A 20,402-nucleotide genomic window follows, 5' to 3' on the forward strand; every position below is an offset into this window, starting at 1 on the left:
CCATTGCTTACGCAATTTACCCGGTTTAACCAGAGCTAAGCCACTGCCAATTTTTTTTTTCTGGAGGATATTTATGAAGCGCCGTCCTTAACACCCTAGGCACACCGCAACTTTACTGAGCCCAAATTCAAAGCTCCTTTATTGTTTATTTCGCCAGCAGTTCCGGCAGTGGTAGTCCCTTTGTCGGGGCATATTTGCATGGTAGACTCCCCTATATATTCTACAGATAAAAAACGCTCAGGATCTCCGGGTTGAGGAACTAAAGCAAAGTAAAATCAAAATAGATTTATCACTGCCTTTTACAGTGCTTTTTTTCACCAAGCGATATTTTATTAGGCGATGAAAGCGGAGAAAAATAAACCGCCTTGAATTTATAATCTCAGCGTTTTGACATTTTAGCACAGGGCGCATATTAGCCGACGCATTTTGCATGAACCGTCATTTCTGACGACAGGCACACACTGAGGCAGGAAAATACAGTTGCGGATCTGGTTATCGTAGCAAGCCGCTCTCATAGTGGCGACTCCAACCAGGGGGCCCAGGTTCCGTTGTTGTTCTCGGGGAATCCGGCGGGATCCTTCGGTGCTGTCATCGGTGGTACCGCTACGGCGGCGTACGAAGCAATGCGCTGCTTGAGGGCCTCCACAATCTGTTGGATGGACAAATGAAAATTAGCACGAAATATAGTGTGCATCTCAAACCAGCCAGTAGAAGGAATATTAACGGTAGGGCTGGATTCATTCGCTTCCTTACAGAACACTAGGATCCGCCGAAGGGGACAAGCATCGTTGTTTTAACCACGTTTCTACTCCTTTTCTCGCCCTACGAGGACGCATAACACATGTAGCACAAAACAAACAAAAACACACCACACAAAACAAAGCTAACAGGGGTTAAGAGGAAGCTTCAGTACGCTAGCCAAATCCCTCTCAACACTGGTTTACTTTCATTTGCGTCATTCTGTATCCCGTTATTTGTTAGCAATGTTATTAACAATTCGTTAGCACAGAGCTGCAACGGTGTTCGCTATTAGCGCAGATTTGGAGAACAAATGTCTTTGCTATAGTTCGTCAGACCGATGGGATTCTTACGCAGAATCACAGTATGCAGGGTCACCACTACGCGGCTCTGCACGTTCCTTCCAGTTCCTCTCGGTTAAAATCGAATCATGCAGTGGCAACAAAAGAAAGGTCCGATGCACACATTTCGCTCTTTCGCAATCGCAACGTTGTGCGTACTAGTGCAGATAGTAACTGTTAACTAGAATCCTTGAGCTAGTAAAAAGCGCATAATTAAGCCTTGCTTCTCATTGTGCTCATGCACTGAAAGAATGGTCCATGCAGCAAATACATAGCGCGTATCAGAATCAACTAATCGCCTGCTGATACTTCCGCGATTGTGAAAACACAGCCATTAAGGATGGAAGCTTTCGGCCCCAGCAGTAAGTCATGTTTAGCGTACCAATTACATGTGAAGCAGATTATATTTCAACTCTTCCTTGAGAAAGATGCTGGGAAATGAGACTAGTCTAGTAAGGAGAGAGTTTTCGCGTTTATTTTCCTGTTGAAATTACAGCAGCAGTGTGCGTAACGCAAAGCCTTTGTCGGAATGGTTGGTCATGAAATCGCAATTGTCACAAATCTCTGGAATACGAGAGGAACTATTGTCCTCACCCATATTTTAATATGGGTGACGCGGATGTTACAATAGCCCCACCACTAGGGCTAGAAACAAATCCCTTGGGCTCCTTAATTTGTCAACGGCTGTATGTGACACATTGGGCCCTGCAAGGTAAAAAGGGTCGCAGGTAATAGCTATGTTTTTAGACAGCCCTTTGAACCTCTTTAAGTGTTTTGTTTCACGATTTGCCCTTTGCCACCTCTACAAGTGACCGATCCCCAGTACAAGTGACAAGTGAGTACAAGTGACCGATCCCCAGAGCGGCAGAATGGCAATGCGTGGCGCTGGAACTGCAAGAGAACGCCGAAAACGAGAGCGAAAGGCTGTTCCCATTCTCTCCAGTCTAGGGCAAGCTAGCAGCATGTCATCGCTTGGACAAAATACTGTGTTCTCTTTTATTTATTAAAGGCTCTTACAGTAACACGCTAATAGAAATCGATATACCAGTTAGAGACGACGACGCTACACTTCGCGACAACTCTTCTTGACAATGCTGCCAAAGCTGCAGAGCGCCAACCCGCAGTGTCTCTTCCTGCGCAACAAGTACAGTCCCCGGTTGCAGTTAATAGCTACCTCTTAAAATGTAATATATTTAATACTTTTCATTGGAGGCACATTTCTAGTACAACTGGTGATTTTACTATTGGAAAGTCACAGAATAACCGGTTTCATTGATCCCAACGTCTTTATTTGGCAGGACTGTGCTTAGGCACATCCAGTTGCAAGGCGCTTCCAGAGATGGCGCCCGCTGCACCAGCGGCGTAGTGTTTCTATGTGAAGAGAAACGTGGAACACCTTTTCAACCTGGGCGCTGCCATATTGTTGCCTGGACTGCAGTGGGCACCTCGTGCTAGCACGGTGGAAGCGGCGGCGGAACCGGTTTCCAGCAGTCCAGAGAGGAGGCGTTTCGCCGCTTCCACCGTGCTAGCGCGAGGTGCCCACTGCAGTCCAGGCAACAATATGGCAGCGCCCAGGGAGCCCTTTTTGGAAAGGTCTTATATGCGTCGCGGACGTTCCACCCCCTACGACCGAACTATTGGCAGGGTGGCACATTTGCAGGCTTTGCCCTCCAGTACCTTTTCCTTAAATGGAAATTTGTCGCCGAGTGTAGAAAGCCAATGCTCCGAGTCACGTACTGCGGACTAAAGACTGAACTGGCCCAGCGCCACTGCCACGCTTGGGAAGTGGAGCGCTGGGCAAAATTTGCTTTCTGCGGACCTCCCCTAGCTGTAAACATCGGAGCGCCCTGCCACTGCCGTTATCAGCAAGTTCGCAAACCACAGGGTCGCGCGATAGAATAGCACCCTTCCGGTTGTCTGTCACTTGTGCATTTTTACTCAGCACTGCACTCAACGACGGGGAGATTAAGCCAAGCACTAACTTCTCAATGGCTGATCTTGTGCTCAGTTTACTGCTTGTCGCACCCATACTCACCGCGTATTCCCTCTTTTTCGTGCGTTTTTTTTTATGTGAGGCTGCAGAGTACAAACATCCGTACTAACCTTAGGATGCGAGCTTGCAATGTTGTTCAGCTCGCAGGGATCCCGGACAATATCGAACAGGTAAACAGAGTCCCCCTCTGAAAAGTTCTCCTTAGTCTTTCCACATTTCAGAGTAGCTGTCTGTCTCCAGCCCTTGGGTAAGTTCAGTTGCTTTGTTCCGTAGAAACGCCGTAGAGTCTTCGCCGTCATTGACTGAGCGAGCAGCTCGTCGAGGTCGTCGTACGGACGACTGCCGCCCGGTATGGGATAGCGCAGGTTGAACAGGCGGGTGCCGTCCAGTACCAACTTGTAATCGTGATGGCGAATGCCCGAGGCATTCAAAATCCACTTGTCGTAGTTGTAGACCATCTCGACGCGAGGTGAGGGCACTCCACGAGACAAGGTTTTCCACATGTCCTTTCCGTCCATTTTACCCAGATCCGCTACGTCGCCTCCTGAAAACGAATGCCACGCATGGGTGAGGCCAGCTGCGAAGCGTTTAACTTGCTATGACAGCGACCGAAGTGCCATCGTGAGTGCAATCTGATCGATGCGTCCTTTCACAGCAAACCGCTTTGTCTTGTTAACGCAGCGAACAGCGATGTGGACAACGGTGTGGCAGAAACACGGCGCAAAAGCAATGCGCGTTGGCGTTGACAACATTGCTTCAGAAACAGGGCACTGGAGCATAGACCGCCAACGTACATTGAGTAAATTGGGATTGACGATGAAACCTCAACTGCGCTTTTAGGTACGTGGCATTGGTGTCCACCTGCAAAAAAAAACTGCTTTCGCGCAATATTTCGTAATTATAGCAATGCTGAACCGCTAGCCATTTTCTTAGTTACATCCTAATATATCCCTGCTGCCACGGTGGCTCAGTGGTTATGGTGCCCGTATGCAGGTCCGAAAGACGCGAGTTCGATCCCGGCCAAGGCGATCGCATTTCGATGGAGGCTAAATGCCAGAGGCCCGTGTACTATGCGATCTCGGTGCACTTTAAAGAAAGCCAGGTGGTCGAAATTATCCGGAGCCCTCCACTACGGCGGCCCTCTAGCCTGAGTCGCTCCAAGGCCATAAGCCCAGTCCACCGCTCCATGCGCGCGGCGCAACCGACACTTCCTCCGCTTCGCCATACTCTCTAACCTTATCAGGCAAAAAACCCCAGTCGGCTTGTGCAATTCACTGCTCTCGCTACAACCTATTCCTTCAGCGCTAGCCGCATTCCAGGTGGTTCCTTTAGTAACCACTGGCAGGTTACGCATATTCTCCTTTCACCATAACCATTCTTCGTTTGAGCATTTCTCTGCTCTCCAGTACCTTCCTCCTTTCATGGTAACTACATTCCGTAATAAGGGAGTAATTACTTATTTGGCATCCACTCAAGTGCAGCCATATGGCTACAAAGGAAAGTTATACAGCTTCCACAGAAACTTTGTCCTTAAAGAAAAATCCGCCCTGGTCCGCGGTTCGAACCCGGAACCACCACTTCACCGGAGCAGGCGGTCTACCAACTGAGCGAACAGGAACGGCTAGCATCTGGTAAGGAGAGAGCAAATTGATCAATAACTCGAAGTGGGAACAGTGTTGGTGAAATGTTTAGAGGAATCCCCCAAGGTGACGTACATTTCTAATAAGGGGGTAATTACTCAGTGGCACCTACCCGAGCGCCGCCATACGGCTACGCTCTCGCTATGCCCTCATGTACTAATTCCCCTTCCTTCACTTGCCCCATGGTTATGGCCCTGTGGTTACATCGGCTAGTACTATTACCACGACTCTAAAACCAAGAAACACAGTTCTCGCTGTAAAAGAAGAGGATGGTAGATGGTTTTCAGTGCAGTCGAACGCATTAAACATCCGCAGTCAACCAGCGGCCAGTTATTCACATGGGCCGAGACGGTGGCTACTGTCTCCCGCTCACGCGCGTGTTTGCACTGTCACGACCCAACTTGAGACCCGCGATGATAACGGTGGCGGATTCAATAGCGGAAATTTCGAAAGGTCGTTTGACCCCCAAGATGACCCCACCAAAAAGAATGACTAGCTGGGAAATGGTCGATGGAGCTCTTCCCACGCTCGGCTCGGTGCCAACGACCTTCCCTTATAGAAGGACCGACGACAGGGGAAGTAAGGATGCTCCTCGTCTGAGAAGACCCGGAACAAATCAGAGGAAGCCAGCGCAGCTGCGGCTGCGACGTCATCATGCCACGCCTGTGTTCGATGGACCCGAGCTGCCAACAGTATGGTTGCCTCGCAGTGCGAAAGAGCTGCAGACTTACGTTTCCCCCTCGCCAGTTCCCAGGGGTGGACTCTACAACAGGTCTCTTCGTTTGCTGTGTTGTGTAGTGCCGATCTTTGTGTCGCGATGAATTGCCGCCTGGTGAAAGGGCGGAGCCTTGGGCTATTTAACCTGCGCCCAAAGTGAGCACGAGAGCTCTGAACCTTGGGTAATAGGTTCATCCAGTAGCTCTGAACCTTGGGTAATAGGTTCATCCAGAGGCTCTGAACCTTGGGTAATAGGTTCATCCAGTGGCTCTGAGCCTTGGGTAATAGGCTCATCCAGACGCTCCACGCTATGAACTCTTAATTTTTGTTTCTTTGCTCTTTTCTTCATTATGTAAATAAGTGTCTTAAAAAAAAGTGCCATTAAACCTTCTTGTTTTCGTATCCCCAACCTTCGAAGCCTAGGACCGTTTCCTCATCCCGGACGAGCCCCCTTGGTGATGCAACAACTCGCTACGCTACCTCGAGCCGTAAAAACTGGGTGGCAGCGGTGGGATTGTGCTACCTTGAGTTACAACAGCACCCATACCACTCTCCTTAAACGGGATATAGAGACTTGGTCATAAGCTTCAGTTATTTACCGCACAGTTGATGCCAAACAAAAATCAAACTGTCATCATTGGTACCAGTTTTTACCTCCTCATTCTCAATTTCTGGCTTATTGGCGAAGCGCACATTTTTTTTCTTGCTCATCACTTGTCCTGCGTGTGGAAAAATTCGTTCTTCATAACATATTCCATGCGAGAGAGAGAGAGAAGAAACTTATTTTTCACTGGTGCGGGCCACCTTTTCTACCCGATCAGGCTTTGCTCCGAAAACTTCTTAATGGAGACAAGGTAAAATATTTGCATGCGTTTTTTTTTCTTTGGGGGGGGGGGGGAGGGGGGGCGGGGCTCCTCAGTAAGGTAATTACCGGGGATAATTTTGGCTCAGGCACGGCCCATTCTCGTCACGCTGTCGTACATCCTTGTTTTCAACGAATATTACGCCGGCTATCATTCTGGCTCTAGTAAAAACAGTCATTAATCATAGAGACATTTTCCTCCATTCTTGACGCAGGGAGACACTGGCTGGGTGTAAAACTGTCTTCCCCGATTGTGTATTTTATCTTCGTCAGACATTATAGTCCTGTAAGACCATGTGCCCGCCCAAAGCTCTGCAGCTGCTAGCTTCTGTCGCTTTTGGCTATCTGAAACTCCTTCTTTCCATGACCGGCAGGAACAACATGGCGCGGCCTGCAAGAATATTATTTTCACTATCTTTCAGTTACCTCCCAAAAGCATTGTGTTATCTGTGATCGAACTGTTTAACGCTGCTTGTCATGTTAACCAATGTTTCTACTTTCGCAAAATAAATTCTAGGTAATCTACTTCATAACCTGCATGATTGATCACGTTTCGCCAGAGTCAAATGCTTTCTCGTAATTCGGGAAGTCTATGTGGAGGAATTGTTTATTCTGTGATTTACCCTGTCACTTTAATGATGGCATGGATTTGATTTATTATTGAGTAGGCTTTCCTAAGGACGGCCTGGTCCTTTCCTGAGGTTGATCTAGTTCGATTAGCAAGTACGTTAGTAAATGCCTTGTTAACTAACAGCGAACAGTCAGCTGATCGGTCTGCAATTTCTCAACTCCTTGAGGTCTCCCTTCTTATGAACTTCAATGATGTCAGCGTCGTTCTTCCAATATTGTAGTATTCTCGAGGTCTTCAGGCGCCTTATATTGAGAGTGTGAAGTTTTTCTAGCACGATATGTCCCCACCATCCATCAAAAAATTTGCCGTTACTTCACTCTCACACGCCCCTTTCACTTCTGTTTCGAAACATACATTCATAACTTGAATTTTCCTGTGCCGTTTATCATCCTCACCATATAAACCTCACTAAAACTCCCATTAAATTTTAGAGCCATTTACCGGCTTCAAAAGCGTTTCGATAGTGTGTCCTGGTTCCGTAAAATCACCGGTCTTTTCTATGTCATACTTGTTCGTAGCTCCTCCCCTAAAATAACTCTGTCATTGTCCTTCCCTTAAAAACCGCCCTAACACCATCTCGTCGGTCCTGGATGCTTAAATCCTGACGTCGTACTTCTGAGGAAATTTGAAGAGCAAAAACCTGTGCACCCACCGCCTATTGAGTACAGCGTGGGCACCCAGTCCGTGATGTGCATCAGCTGGTTGGACACCCTCCGTTTGCGATGTAAAAGGGGACTCCATATGAAGGCGGCCGACCTAGTGCCTCCTTCCCAGAGCGCGCCTTTTGCACCGCGCAGTGGCCAGTTGAAGCTGCGGGAGGCATGAGGCCCGAAGGGGGCACCGCCATTGTCGCTGCTGAAAACGACGACGACGTTGTCCAGCATGCCGGCATCGCTTAGCGTCTGGAATACCTTGCCTACAGACTGATCCAGCGCGTCCACCATCCCTGCAATACACAATGAGTGCACGCTGGCGTGAATGGTTTTAAAGCGAAAGCTTTACTACTTGCACTTTCAGCCTTTGCCGTGGCGCGGCGGTGCCACCATAGACCTTTAGTTGACCTCTGTGTGACGTCATGTGTGACATCACGCCGAAGAGAAGGGCGACCGACTCGCGCCGTCGCAAGCCGCGGCGGTGCCACCACCGGCGCCCCACTCCTGCGCTCTCCGCTAGGAGCGCGATTGTGGCGTTACGCTGAAGAGATTAGGCTCCACTCACGTCGCTAGAAAGCAGTAGCTGTGCCAACCACCAGCGGCTTAACATTGCTTCGCGATCTCGCGCCGTCCGTGTGCGAGGGCGGTGCACATGAACGGCGGCCTCATTGGACTGGATTGTACTGGACTGGACTGGATTGGATTAGAATAGATTGGATTAGATTAGATTACATTATATTACATTGGATTGGATTGCATTGGATTGTACAACAGATGCATCGCCACAAGTCTAACCACAAGCACGACCACCAGCTACACCACCAGCTGAACCATGGCGTACGTACGGATATTGCTTTCGCAATTACCGGGCTTAACCAAGCTAAGCAACAGCGAATTTTTTGTAACTTCAGTCATTCAGTCGGAATATTTAATTTGATCCACAAGGACACTTAGACACATGAAAAGACGAGCACAAATTCAAAAAGGAGTTCCCTGAGCAGGGAATAATTGGTATCAGGCGCTTGCCGCAACGAAGACCACACGCAACTGTTCTCTTCAGCGATATTGAATGCCACTCATGCAAAGAAACAGCTGTTTAAAGAGTGTTTGGTATTTGTTTTTATCAAGAGGTGCACGGCGTTTGCGTGGAATGATCCACAACTGATTACGCCAAACTCGCCAATAGCCTCTTCCCATTGCTTGCAATCTTTGTGACTTAAACCATGTTGTAAGCTGGCAAATACATCACCCAGCCGCTTTAAGCGGCTTGCTCGCGGGCGGGTGTGTCACTTTGGCGTCCAGTGCAGCCGTTCAATTCTCTGTTTGGTACGGAGCTAGACCGCTACGTCAGCTGGGTGACGCTACCTCTGAGGCGCCCTAAAGTTGCGTATCTTGCTCTCCAAAGCTACGAAGTTATGAAGAAAAGCCGCCTCTGATGCATCGGGGAACCATTTTTACCTTAGTGGCTAGAGCGGCTGCTCTCTCAATTCGCTCATTTTCTAGCTGTCGAAATAGCTTTATTCCGAGAAAAACTGATATTGTAGCAGTGAGTGATGCAGCTTCTTAGCAGTGCGTAAATCCCGCCAAATATAGCAAGAGTTAGCGGGATTTGAGTTTAAGCCTTCTTTGGTTGGACCCACAATATGTAACCTTTTGTCAAACGCTATACAGGGACAGAAATTTAAGATAATCACGAAAAGAAGAAAACTAAACATACCCGTGTTGTCAGTACTGCATAAGGCACGCATGTAACAGAATAATAACTTTATTTCTGACATGTGAAGGCCACTCACTGATCACTGACACTCGTCTCTTCATGGAGTACGACATTAAAAGTGCCGATGGGCCCATCAATTTTCAGATGGTGACTTACGAGAGCTATGCATGACTAGTGGACGCACGATCCTTCATATTGTAGTAAAAATGTTTTACTGCTACTATGACAACTGTACGAGGGGAAGTGCGTCAGCCAGATGTCTATCTCCTTGATATCTTATGAAATTCGTCGTCTTTTACATTTCTATGGTCCGAAGGAGTACGACATCTACGAACTAATAATGTATTTCTTTGCTTTGGTGGACACTTTAATGATGTATGTATTTATTTCTCTTGGTGATTACTTTCAGGATGTATGTATTTATTTCTTTTGGTGGTTTCGTTATACATTAATTTTGCGACTGTCTAAAATAGATGTATGCTTTATGTTCGTTCAAGCCAGCCTTTGTTCAAGCATAGTTCAGTTGTCAGTCATGTCCCTCCCGACATTTCCTGCCATGAGTCTTTATGCATGGCCTGCCATAAGGCTTTCGTTATGTTGGCACCATGCAACCCATAGCACGATTACGATTATGATGATGATAATGTGCTCAGGCTTAATAGCACATACCCACGGCGGGGGATTGACCAGGGTGCACGATTATCTCCACAGTTGTTGTTGCCTCAAAAACGATCTCCACTGTCAGAACGTCGGCAAGCTTCTTTATTTACGTTCTTTGAAAAGAGGCTCTGAGGTCCGACGTTATACCTAATTCGCGCCGGGCACAATATCGGATCACGAATGGCATTAAGCTGAAAAATTATATTTCACATCAAAGATTGCTAGTGACGAGAGGCAGCGCGAGAGGGCCTACATTTAAAATATTTAACATTTCTCGCAAAACACAAAGCGGTAATGTTTTGCAGATACCAACACAGCCACCTGGTCTACCTAATGTGCTCGTTTATGCTAAATACATGCATGAGGCGAGGGTCAATTTAACACAACTAAAACACCAGTTCATTAAGACATTCTTCAAGCAACGAAGCAAATATGTGGCAGTAACCAGGGCGTCAAATAGTACAGAGATGGCTTCCTTTACCTGCGAATATGGTTCTGTTCTCCTCTCCTATGTAGGGAAACTTGTCGATATTCTCCTGCGGCGCCTGGAAGGGGGCGTATTCTTCCGCACAGTGTGGGGACTGATGGCTGAGCAGCAGAAACAACGGCTGCGAAAGTGATTCATTGTGAATCGTACAATCTTCAGACAGAAAAGTGTACATGCCAAAAATGTGTTTAATAGAAAATTTTTGCCAAGATTTTTAAATCAGAGTAATACACATATCAATACCTTTGACTTGTTTCTGTTAGCGATGAGGTACTGCGCTCTTTCCGTGTACAGCGTAGTGGAATATTTTCCGCTTTTCGACCACAGTGGTTCAGTGTTGAGCCAGAAATCAAGACCCGTGTGGTTTTCCTGGAATAGAATAAAGATAACACTTAACTATCACTCATTTCACCGAAGAAGAAATTGGAGGGGACACTTAAGCTAAGCCTTACAGGTATGTCGTGGCAGTGTTGATGGGTTAATGCCCAATAGGCAGAATTGGTTATTCTCTACTTTACATGCATATAACCCCGGGACTCCTCAAACAATTCCTGGCGCAGTGGTGCAGCGGTTAAGCGATGCGCCGCTGCCCTGCGATGGCAGGCGCTGTCACCGGTGCAAACCAGGTTGCTCGACCTCTCGCGACAACTCATTAATTTACCCACCATCCGTCACGGTGGCTAGTGTGCTCTGGTGGGCAAGTTGGGACAACGTCTCAAGGTCACCTGATCTACGTGGCCTTCGGACACCAAGGTTGCCCACCTATGTTGTTTTTCTGGGGATTTTTCGCTGATTTTCTCTCACGGTCACCGACGCCGGCTTTTCAGCAGTATGGGCGCAATGCTTTCGGGTTAAAATATTTATCGAGTCGAGCTAAGCCTTTTCTGGCGACTGGGTGGAGCCTCTAGTCCAGGATCCCTATGGAGACTACAGTAGCTCTCGCCCGGACCACCATGCTTCTCTGGTCTTCCAGGTTTTATCTGGACAAATCTTCCTCCCAATGCTCCTGTGATGGGTATTGTAAATTGGAGACTGCCGGGTTGTCTTTGCAGCCCCACGAGGCGTGATATAGTGAGGGAACCTCCCCGCAGAGCGTACATGCGGCTCGCTAGGCTGCTGGGTGAATTTTTCGTCAAACACTTACCCTAGCTTACAAATCTGAAACACCCCGTCAAGAGCACGTATTAAAATCCTGCCGTCTGAATGGATTAGAATTCGGAGGTTAAATCAGTGTCACGCCACTTGCAGCGGTCAGACAAACTGCTCAGCGCTGCTCAAGACGCGAACACAGCCGAGAAATCAAAGTTGTGGGACTGTACCTTTAGTTGACAGCCCTGACGCGACCCCCCGGCTGACCTCCGCAGAGTGGCTAGTGTTTGGTCAGGTTGCGAAACGAAGTTTTCCAGCTGTACTAAAGAAAGCTCTGCCCGCACCCTCTCTCGCGTAGCTGATACCTACACATCCTCACCCTAGCAAATCTGAGAAACTCGTTGCAAATCCTGCGTGTCGAATCTGCCGCGAGCACCACCATCGCACACCCATGAACGCGCTGTGAACCCGCTTTGCGCGCAGCGCGTCCGTCTGGGGCGCAGGAAATTGTTGGTTGGTTTATGGGGTTTAACGTCCCAAAGCGACTAAGGCTATGAGAGACGCCGTAGTGGAGGGCTCCGGAAATTTCGACCACCTGTGGTTCTTTAACGTGCACTAACATCGCACAGTACACGGGCCTCGAATTTCTCCTCCAAAGAAATTCAACCGCCGCGGCCGGGATCGAACCCGCGTCTTTCGGGCCAGCAGCCGAGCACCATAGCCACTGAGCCACCGCGGCGGCGCAGGAAATTGTAAGGCGAAAGCCTTTAATGCCTCATACTGTCGTGACCAAGTATTGTTAGCAAGTGTGTCCGCGTTTCGGCGTCACTACTTTAAAAAAATCAGGGAGGCACTTTGTTGACCTAAAGTGCTGTGAGGCGGAAGCCTTAAGCGCGATGTTGCTGCCTGTATCACTGCTGTGTGGCTAAGATGTTAAACTTCGCCTCTAAAGCCCCAACTCCAACGACACTTCCTGGGCGTACGCGCTCAGCGTCGGCGCTCTTGGCGCCGCGCAACGACAGGCGCTGGCAGCAGTACGCACCTCCATGGTACTAGGCGCTGGCTAGCGCTGCCGCACGCTGCTCGCGCTTGTGCTCACGCTGCTGTGTGGTTGCCAGACCTTACAGGCAGATGCTGGCCAAAACAGTCTGATTGCCACAAGCGTTTTCGAGCACATTTCACTCAATCAGCACTCGTCACAAGCAAGATATCGGCTTACCTGTGCTTGGCAGGCTTGGCAGAATCTCCGCTGCCACTTCAAGCCACAATGCTGCCTTTATTAGCTTATTTTTATGGCTTTTATGGCTCGCCTGCCAGAGCGACGGCCGCCTTTCTACTGCGGCGATCAGACTTTCATTTATTATTTTATTTTGCGACATGGCGCGAACAGCCTCGGCACCAAGCAAAAATGTAGACAGCAATTGAAAAGCGCGCGAAAAGCCGCACCGGATGTCCCGAGAACCGCGTCCTTCCATTGGTGTATGAGAGACGTGACGGTGAGCAGCTTCCGGCGCTCGCGCTAGCGCTTACGCAGATATCTAGCAGTGACAGATATCGGCGCCTCGCCGAGGTTCGCTGGCGTCTCCTGCAGTGCGCATGCGCAGACCGGTTCTAGCGTACGCCAAGAGCGCCGACGCTGAGCGCGTACGCCCAGGAAGGGCCGTTGGAGTTGGGGCTTAAGAGTGGAACGCGGAAGCGTCTTGCAACGCTGCCAGGGAGTCCACAGAACGTCATCTCCCGTTCGGCTCTAGGCCTTGTTCGTCGGTCAATTGGTTTTTAAGGAAAGGAAATATATCTCGGTGGACATCTGAACCTCGCCATAAGAGAAGCGAGGAAGATGGAAGTGAACGAAGACACCGCATTCGCTAGACGCGCCTTTGTTTATTCCGAACTCTCGAGCTGGCATGGCGGAGTGGTTAGCGTGGTCGTCTCGCACTCTGGAGACCCTGGTTAGATTCTCCAACTCGACCATTTTCCTACCCGGTTTTATTTATTTATCTGGTCTGACTAGAAATGTTACTTAGGCTAATTGGTTAATTAACCAATGAACTAAACTCAGTTCCACTTGGAGCACCACTATACCATCCCTTTAATTGGTTCTATGGTTACTAGCCAAAGTACAACTGGCCCCGTTTGAAATTCGAGCGCTGTGACGTCACGACCATTTCGTCCAATTGAAAAGCGTGAAATTTCTGTCGACAACTCCTGCTTACAAGGATTAGGCATTAAAGGCTTCCGCCTTAAAAAGCTGTGTCGAGGCTGGGAATCGAATCAGGGCCTTTGGCATTTGAGGTACACTCCCCCACGAAGGCTAAGTGTTTGAGCATGAATAAAGGCGCATCCAGTGAATGTATGGACTTCATAAATAAAATAAAAAATATAAGAAAACAAACAAAAATAAAAATATGAAAAAAAAGAAAGGAAACAAAAACAAAACTGAAATAAAAAACACAGTATTAAAAAAACAAATAGTGCAGCAGGAAACGCTTTCGCCTTGCAGCACTTTAGAGAGCCAAAGTGCCCCCTTAATTTTTATACGAGCTTCGAAGGCTTCGAAAACAAAACAAAAATCGCAGGCATCTAGAGTACTAGTTAGTTCCGTATATCCAAGTATTCCACGGATAGAAGAAAATAGAGTTTTAACCCTGGTGAACCGAGCATAACGTGCGAGAGGACCTGGTTTCGAATTAGCTTGACTACTGCCTAAACGGTGCCTTATCTTCCCCTTCGAAATCGCTTAACTCTTGCCTAGACAGTCTTACGTTGTCCTCCAAGACAATTTCTTTTAAACTTCTGTACCACGTGACCTTCACCCCAGCCACCCCCTACCCGTCATTTCAACTCAAAGGTCAAGTGTCAAAAGTTGAGGCTTCAGAGGCCCACCGGATTTTTCAGTAGTGCTCGTGAAGTAGTGCTTTCAAAATAAAACAGGAAACGTCACGATATAACGAAACTATCCTGACATGGTTTCGGACCGTCGTAGTTTGAATGGGAGGAATTTGACCTCTGAGCTCAACGAAAGGAAATTTCGATGTGCACGTGTCGCGCGTGAAAAAAAAAAAAAGCTTCCGCCGTCTGTGCTGACGTGGCGCCTAGCTCTCTTTTCAGATCCGCAGTCGTGACCAGGACTACAGCAGTCCCAAAGAAGTGGGCGCAGCGGCGATGCGAAGATGGCGAAGAGAAAGAGGCTAATCGCAGGGTATTCGAAGAGACGGCTACATGCCATGTCTGTATATTCAGATGTAACTTTGACAAATACTGTACTCTGCGGTAAAGGCTATGCGGTGATCAACTGGCTGTTCAGTGTTTATCTACTCGAGGCGCTTTTTTTTCGATAGAAAAACTCGTAACACGTAAATGTGCACCGCAAAGGACACATTTGGAACGTACGTATGTAATACTGTGGGAGAAGTAGTCTTCCTCTCCGTTGTAGAAGCCATAAAAGCTGTCGAAGCCTCGACGTGCTGGCGTAAAATCCTCTGTGTGATATCCAAGGTTCCACTGCGCACAGGAAGTGAAAGTCAATTTTTCCTCATTCTGCATTACAAAAAAAATTACCCCACACCATTTAACTCAGATATCAACACGTAGGCTATAACCTGGAACACCAGGAGCCCGCCGGCCAGGGGCGTAGCCAAGGGGGTGCTTATGGGGCTTCAGCCCCATAAGCACCCCCTTGGAGAAGAGGATACAAAAGGCACATCACAGTCAAATCCACCGTCACAGGCAGACCGACAAAGCACAGCGTGCAGTCCACGAAATAAACAAAAAAAATGAGAAAACCTAAGTCACAGTATAGTAATTGGTGACGTGCCCCCTCTTGATCGTGAAAATTTCCAATAGCATCCTGTAAGGGCTACCCACTATTTCGACCGCCAACTGCCGGTGCGGTCAGTTAGCGCATGTCTAAACATACATACCTAAGGTGGTCGTAGGTGAACGGCACTGTAGCGGAAGCGATACTGGGGCTGCGGTTGGCTTAAATTTTCAGTATCCCATGCACCGTAACAAAACGGAAGGTTAACCTGCTACTCATGAGATGGCACCTCAGACAGACGCACCTTTCCAATGAGGTGAGATTCGTAACCAAGTTCTTGCAGGTACTGGGGCAAAATGCGCAGGTTCAATGGTAATCCCCATGGTTCAGCTACGTCCACCGCGAGGCCTTCCATACCTAAACGATAGAGGCAGAGAAACAACGCAGTTTAATTATTTCGTATTATTCTGTGAATATTTGATTCAACAGTTAATGCACAAACATTCCTCCGTAACTGTTTTCATCCCGACCAGACTCGTAACTACGCCTTCTCTCTATAGTTTCATTCCTATGCGTACTTCTCTCGCGGGGCTGCTGAGAAGTCACTACAAAATATGTCTGAATAAAGATTAGCTTCTTTTAGAAGCCGCTGATGATGCATTTTAGCGTTAAAATTTCATGGTTCCATCTGATAAATTCAAGGCCGGCTTTTACATAAATTTCGCCTATTTCGCCTATTAAAAAAATGTAAAAAGTACAGCGTGACGAGGCCTGAAACCCTACGGTACAAAACCAATAAATAACGTAAATTAAAAACACTTCGAAAGCGCTTGTCGCTGTTACATTGCTTCATCAATTTCACTGTGCTCGCCATAACATGAGAGTGGTACTTGTAAAACGGCATCAAGCTGTTTCAAATTAATGTTTCAAATTAATGTTTCAAATTAATTAATACACACAGTTTACGGGACCAAACAAGTACGCCGGATAATACACGTTTTTTTAAATTGGCTAGCGCAAAAGAGCTTGAGAACTGATGAAGCTTGCGGGCGCAGAATGCCATATTTATATTTCTAACCTATGGCGATTCTGAACATTGAACACTGCCTACGCATGTCCCCTCCTTTAGAAATGCGCAATACCACTTCCCACCATATCTGAGGACACCACCGGCATCAATCCTTCCCAGCTACATTCGCGATGCAAGAATAGCGGCTTGCACCAATACACTGCACTATGCCGAACTTTTCCTTTCTACACTAACACGGTAGGCATGTAGGGCTGTTGCCCGGGATTTGTTTGCATAAGAGCACCTGTGCGCAACGGGTAAATTCCTGTCATGAGAGCCGCCCTCGAAGGTGTGCAGGCTGGCTGGGTGTAGTAGCTGTTGAGTATGATGCCGTCCGCTGCCAAGGCATCCACGTTGGGCGTGGGAATCTGAGGGCACCCGTGGAAGCTCACGTCGCACCATCCCTAGGAAAGACCGCGATCGCCATTGAGCATACGGATGGAGTCTTGTCTAGTCAGCACCGCCGCCACACTCTATTTCCTTTTAGTGGTTTTTCTTTTTTTGCTAATTGGGCTACGCATGCAGGCCTCGAGAAAGCCATTCACTCAGGTTCGCAGTTGAAAACACCAGAAGTTATTTTTTTGCAGGCAAGCACAAAATTTTGTGTGAGATGTCCCAATGGCTGAAACTTATACGTTGTGGAAGCCTTCTTCCCCGTCCGTCTCTACGCTACGGACGCGTCGGGAGTTCGGGATCCGTGCAGCGTCACAAGCGGCGCTCTCGCTGCCTTCCCCGACAAACTCCAGAAGATTGTTTTGTCCAAAGAATTGGACGCACTCGGGAAGACCCGTCCGCCATTCTCAAGGGGCGTTCACACTTGGACATTCGGCGGCGAGAGCGATCTGAATCAGCCGTCGCGGCAGAGAATCCGCCGAAATATCCAGCGGACAGCCCGATTGATCAAGGAGAGATTTCTGCCGCCGGAAAAAATCCCACCGATTCTCAGTGGCCAATAGGACGGCGAGTACGAAGTTGCCTTCCCGCGGCGACAAACATGGCGGCGCCCTTCGATGCATGACGCTTCGCTTCGGACTGGATTCGTCGTTGTTACTGCCTTCTTCGGCGCGTTCACTGGCCATAAATGAGCCACTTGTCTTTCGCTTCTTCTCATCTTGCCCATAAGCAAATGTACGAGTATAAATTTGTTTTAGTTTTTTGCGAAAGCAATACTACTTGCACTTTCACGCCTTTGCCGTGCCGCAGCGGTGACCGCCATCGTGCCGTGGCGGTGACCACCATTGACCTTCCTTTGGCCTTGATTGCATTAGATTAGATTACATTACATTACATTACATTGGATTGGATTGTAGTGGATTGGAATGGATTGGATTGTATAACCGATGCATCACCCCAAGTCTGACCACAAGCACCACCACCAGCTACACTACCAGCTGTACCATGGCGTAGGTAAGGATATTGCTTTCGCAATTACCGGGCTTAACCAAGCTAAGCCACAGCGAATTTTTTTTTTTATTTAGAGTGATGACTCTGCCCCCTTTAGGCTTACCAGGGACGTCGGTCTGTTGACAATAATGGTTCCCCTCCTGACCTCCATATGGCGCCACTAGGCTAAACATCGTTGCGACTCTGTTTTAGGAGTTAGAAATGACGTAACGTGCGGCAAAATAGCTGCGTTTAGCGTCATTCGGTTATGGTATGTAGACAGCATCGATTAACTTCTTGCCATATCTGTGTACGTCGTGAGCAGACGACGAGCGGCGACGGGGTGGCCGGGAAGTGTGAACGAGGCAGATTTCGGCGGCGGCGGATTTAGGTGGCAGTCGCCGCCGACAAGCCCAAGTGTGAACGCGCCATCAGTGCGTGCGAACGTTCGCCGCCGAAGTCCGGCTCCTGCCTTCGCCCTTCGTCAGAAGTCAGAATCCCTTCGTACGTACGTAGCCTTCGACTTCCGAGGAATGCCTCGGGGATGTTTTGCAGCTATCTGGCCCGCTCTGTTTTGCAGCTATCTGGCCCGCTCTGACAGCGCCCGTCCTGTGTTTTTCGTGTTCCTTCTGTCCTCGTTCCGTAGCGCTGTTGTGAATCTGTTTAGTACTTGCGACTGTAATAACTAACTTCTAAGTGTGCATGCCTTGTCCCTCCGCCTCTGTTCTGATCGAGCGCGAACCACTTCACTGTTGGGGAGCGAAAACGCTGCATCCGCTGAAAGAGAATGCGGGGTCGAAGACTACAAACGAAGCAAAAAACAGTGCTGTTATTGAGGACAAAATCTACGAGCAGGAGTATGCCCGAAGCGTGTGTTAGAAAGCTATTTTGAGAAATATTATTTACCGCGTCCTCTAGCGAACATTAAAAAGCACCCCGGCTTCAGTACGGTGGTTGCTAAATTGGTCTCTAAAAAGATGTGACTCGCACCCCACCCCCTCTCCCCAGAGAGAAAAAAAAGAAAACATTGAATTCAGAATGTACAAAGTTGCGGACATTGCGCATGGAATTTCTCTTAAAAAAACAGCGTCCGTACTAAACAGGCTTCATGTGACGAGATAAGTACCGCTTTCACTTGCAACTTAGTACTTAAGAGAGTGCAAACTGAAATGCCAGGCCATTTAATTTCTACGGCTCCCTAGGGAGCTTTCACCTGCCTTAAAAAAGTAAACCAGCGAACAATTCACATCTGCTGCCCAAAAATACTTCTGCGTTAGTCCTGATCTACAACCAACGCGCCGGCTGGTGATAAATGGGCACGTGTGCAGCATGTGGAAAACGAACTGCGCGACAGCTTTGAAAGAATTAAAATTTCATAGAAACGTGCTCTAACACTTAGTCAACCAGAGCGGACGTCAAAACAAGCAAGTGCGGTTCTCATTTTATGATAGTACGCGTTTGTCAGGTGCGAGTTTCGGTATGGGGATTGAGAATTCTGAAGTGAACTTCTCAAGGTAGAAATAGTCAACTATTCGCTCACCAGATCGTCGGCTAGGATGAACACAATGTCAGGTGGCCTTTTCGTACACCGGACCAATGGCAGTAGCAGAAGCAGAATCCTCAGGTAAGACATTCGGGATGGCGGAGTGCTAGGAGGAAGATAAATTACCACTGCTTATAGTTTTCCTCACTTCACTATCGAAACGATTCTCAAGTTAATCTAGATCTCCTGCTATATTCCTGCTCATAGCGAGCGCTCACACGTAAATGACGTAATACTCTCTGATGTCTGCATACTGGTTTCACTGGCAAAGCTAAACAATCACGCCGAGCGCAATGTGCAAACTTTGGTCTTTCGACAACAAGCTAGTTTTATACAGTCCGTAAGCAAACATTCATGAGGAGCGCTATATGGCGTTCTCTGCAAACGAATAGCCTACGTCAATGGTGTATTGAGTGAGAAAGGCATGGCGGGCGAAGCACTCGGCTGCTGGCAGCGTGGAGCTGCGGCACGTGGGCAACCTGCTGTGAGACCGTAAGAGGAAAGGCAGCCCAGCGTTTCGTTTGCATACAAGTTGGGCAAACAAAAAGTGAGTGCTTGCCTTTACAGGCACTGCCCCTTGACGTCATGCTGTTTGCGAACTAAGAGAGGTATAGAGAGTGTTATGACGCCAAATAATATGGACGACTCAAATTACGGACAATTTTTGGGAGGGAAGAAACTTTTCCCGTGCATCTTCTCGTTAATATAGAAACTTGCTGTACGGACAATGGACAGGGTGAAAATGCACGGAATTCATTGGCGCCCATGGATTCGGGCTGCATTAATACGACCGGAGATCAGAACAAAAAAGTTCCAATACCTCGATCACATAGTTCCTTTACGGTGTTTCAAGTGCAGAGCATCAGCGGTAGGCAGGCCGAAAGTGAAATGTTTAAGCGACCACATTTTTCTTATTGTTTATTGTTTTTTTTTTTCGGGGTTTCATGCAGTAGTCGTAATGTGCAGAATCGATGCGCCTTTCCATTTAGCGTATTTTATGAACGGCTGGACAGAAGCTCTCGCAGCAGCGTCTGAGATGTTGAAATACGCGTTCGGAAGCTGTCAACTAACTCGGTAGATATGTGTTCTACTCTTCGCACGATGTGAACATCCATGGTGACA

The 20,402-nt window shown here is 48.1% G+C and overlaps 1 protein-coding gene across 1 annotated transcript; it reads right to left on the bottom strand.

The window, feature by feature from the left end:
- Positions 1-375: 375 nt before the first annotated feature.
- Positions 376-19,395, bottom strand: LOC149341991 (arylsulfatase B-like). Its single transcript, XM_089544291.1, has 9 exons — positions 19,278-19,395; positions 16,599-16,758; positions 15,590-15,702; positions 14,919-15,029; positions 10,683-10,808; positions 10,434-10,560; positions 7,575-7,868; positions 3,183-3,616; positions 376-649 (listed from the first exon to the last, which is right to left on the bottom strand). Exons 1-9 carry the CDS (start codon positions 19,368-19,370, stop codon positions 512-514), a joined length of 1,596 nt encoding a protein of 531 aa, XP_089400417.1. The 5' UTR covers positions 19,371-19,395; the 3' UTR covers positions 376-511.
- Positions 19,396-20,402: the final 1,007 nt, after the last annotated feature.

The sequence above is a fragment of the Amblyomma mixtum genome, chromosome 5 (assembly GCF_055824585.1).
Source record: "Amblyomma mixtum isolate Tamu chromosome 5, ASM5582458v1, whole genome shotgun sequence".
Lineage (NCBI taxonomy): Eukaryota > Metazoa > Arthropoda > Arachnida > Ixodida > Ixodidae > Amblyomma > Amblyomma mixtum.

What these genes read in the sequence shown, in the direction of transcription:
- LOC149341991 (XM_089544291.1), bottom strand. Translation starts at nt 19,370, where the DNA reads ATGTCTTACCTGAGGATTCTGCTTCTGCTACTGCCATTGGTCCGGTGT. An exon ending in CTAACAGAAACAAGTCAAAG is followed by an intron (nt 10,561 to 10,682) that starts GTATTGATATGT and finishes TCACTTTCGCAG; the next exon opens with CCGTTGTTTCTGCTGCTCAG. An exon ending in CACGCTGTACTCAATAGGCG is followed by an intron (nt 3,617 to 7,574) that starts GTGGGTGCACAG and finishes ATTCGTTTTCAG; the next exon opens with GAGGCGACGTAGCGGATCTG.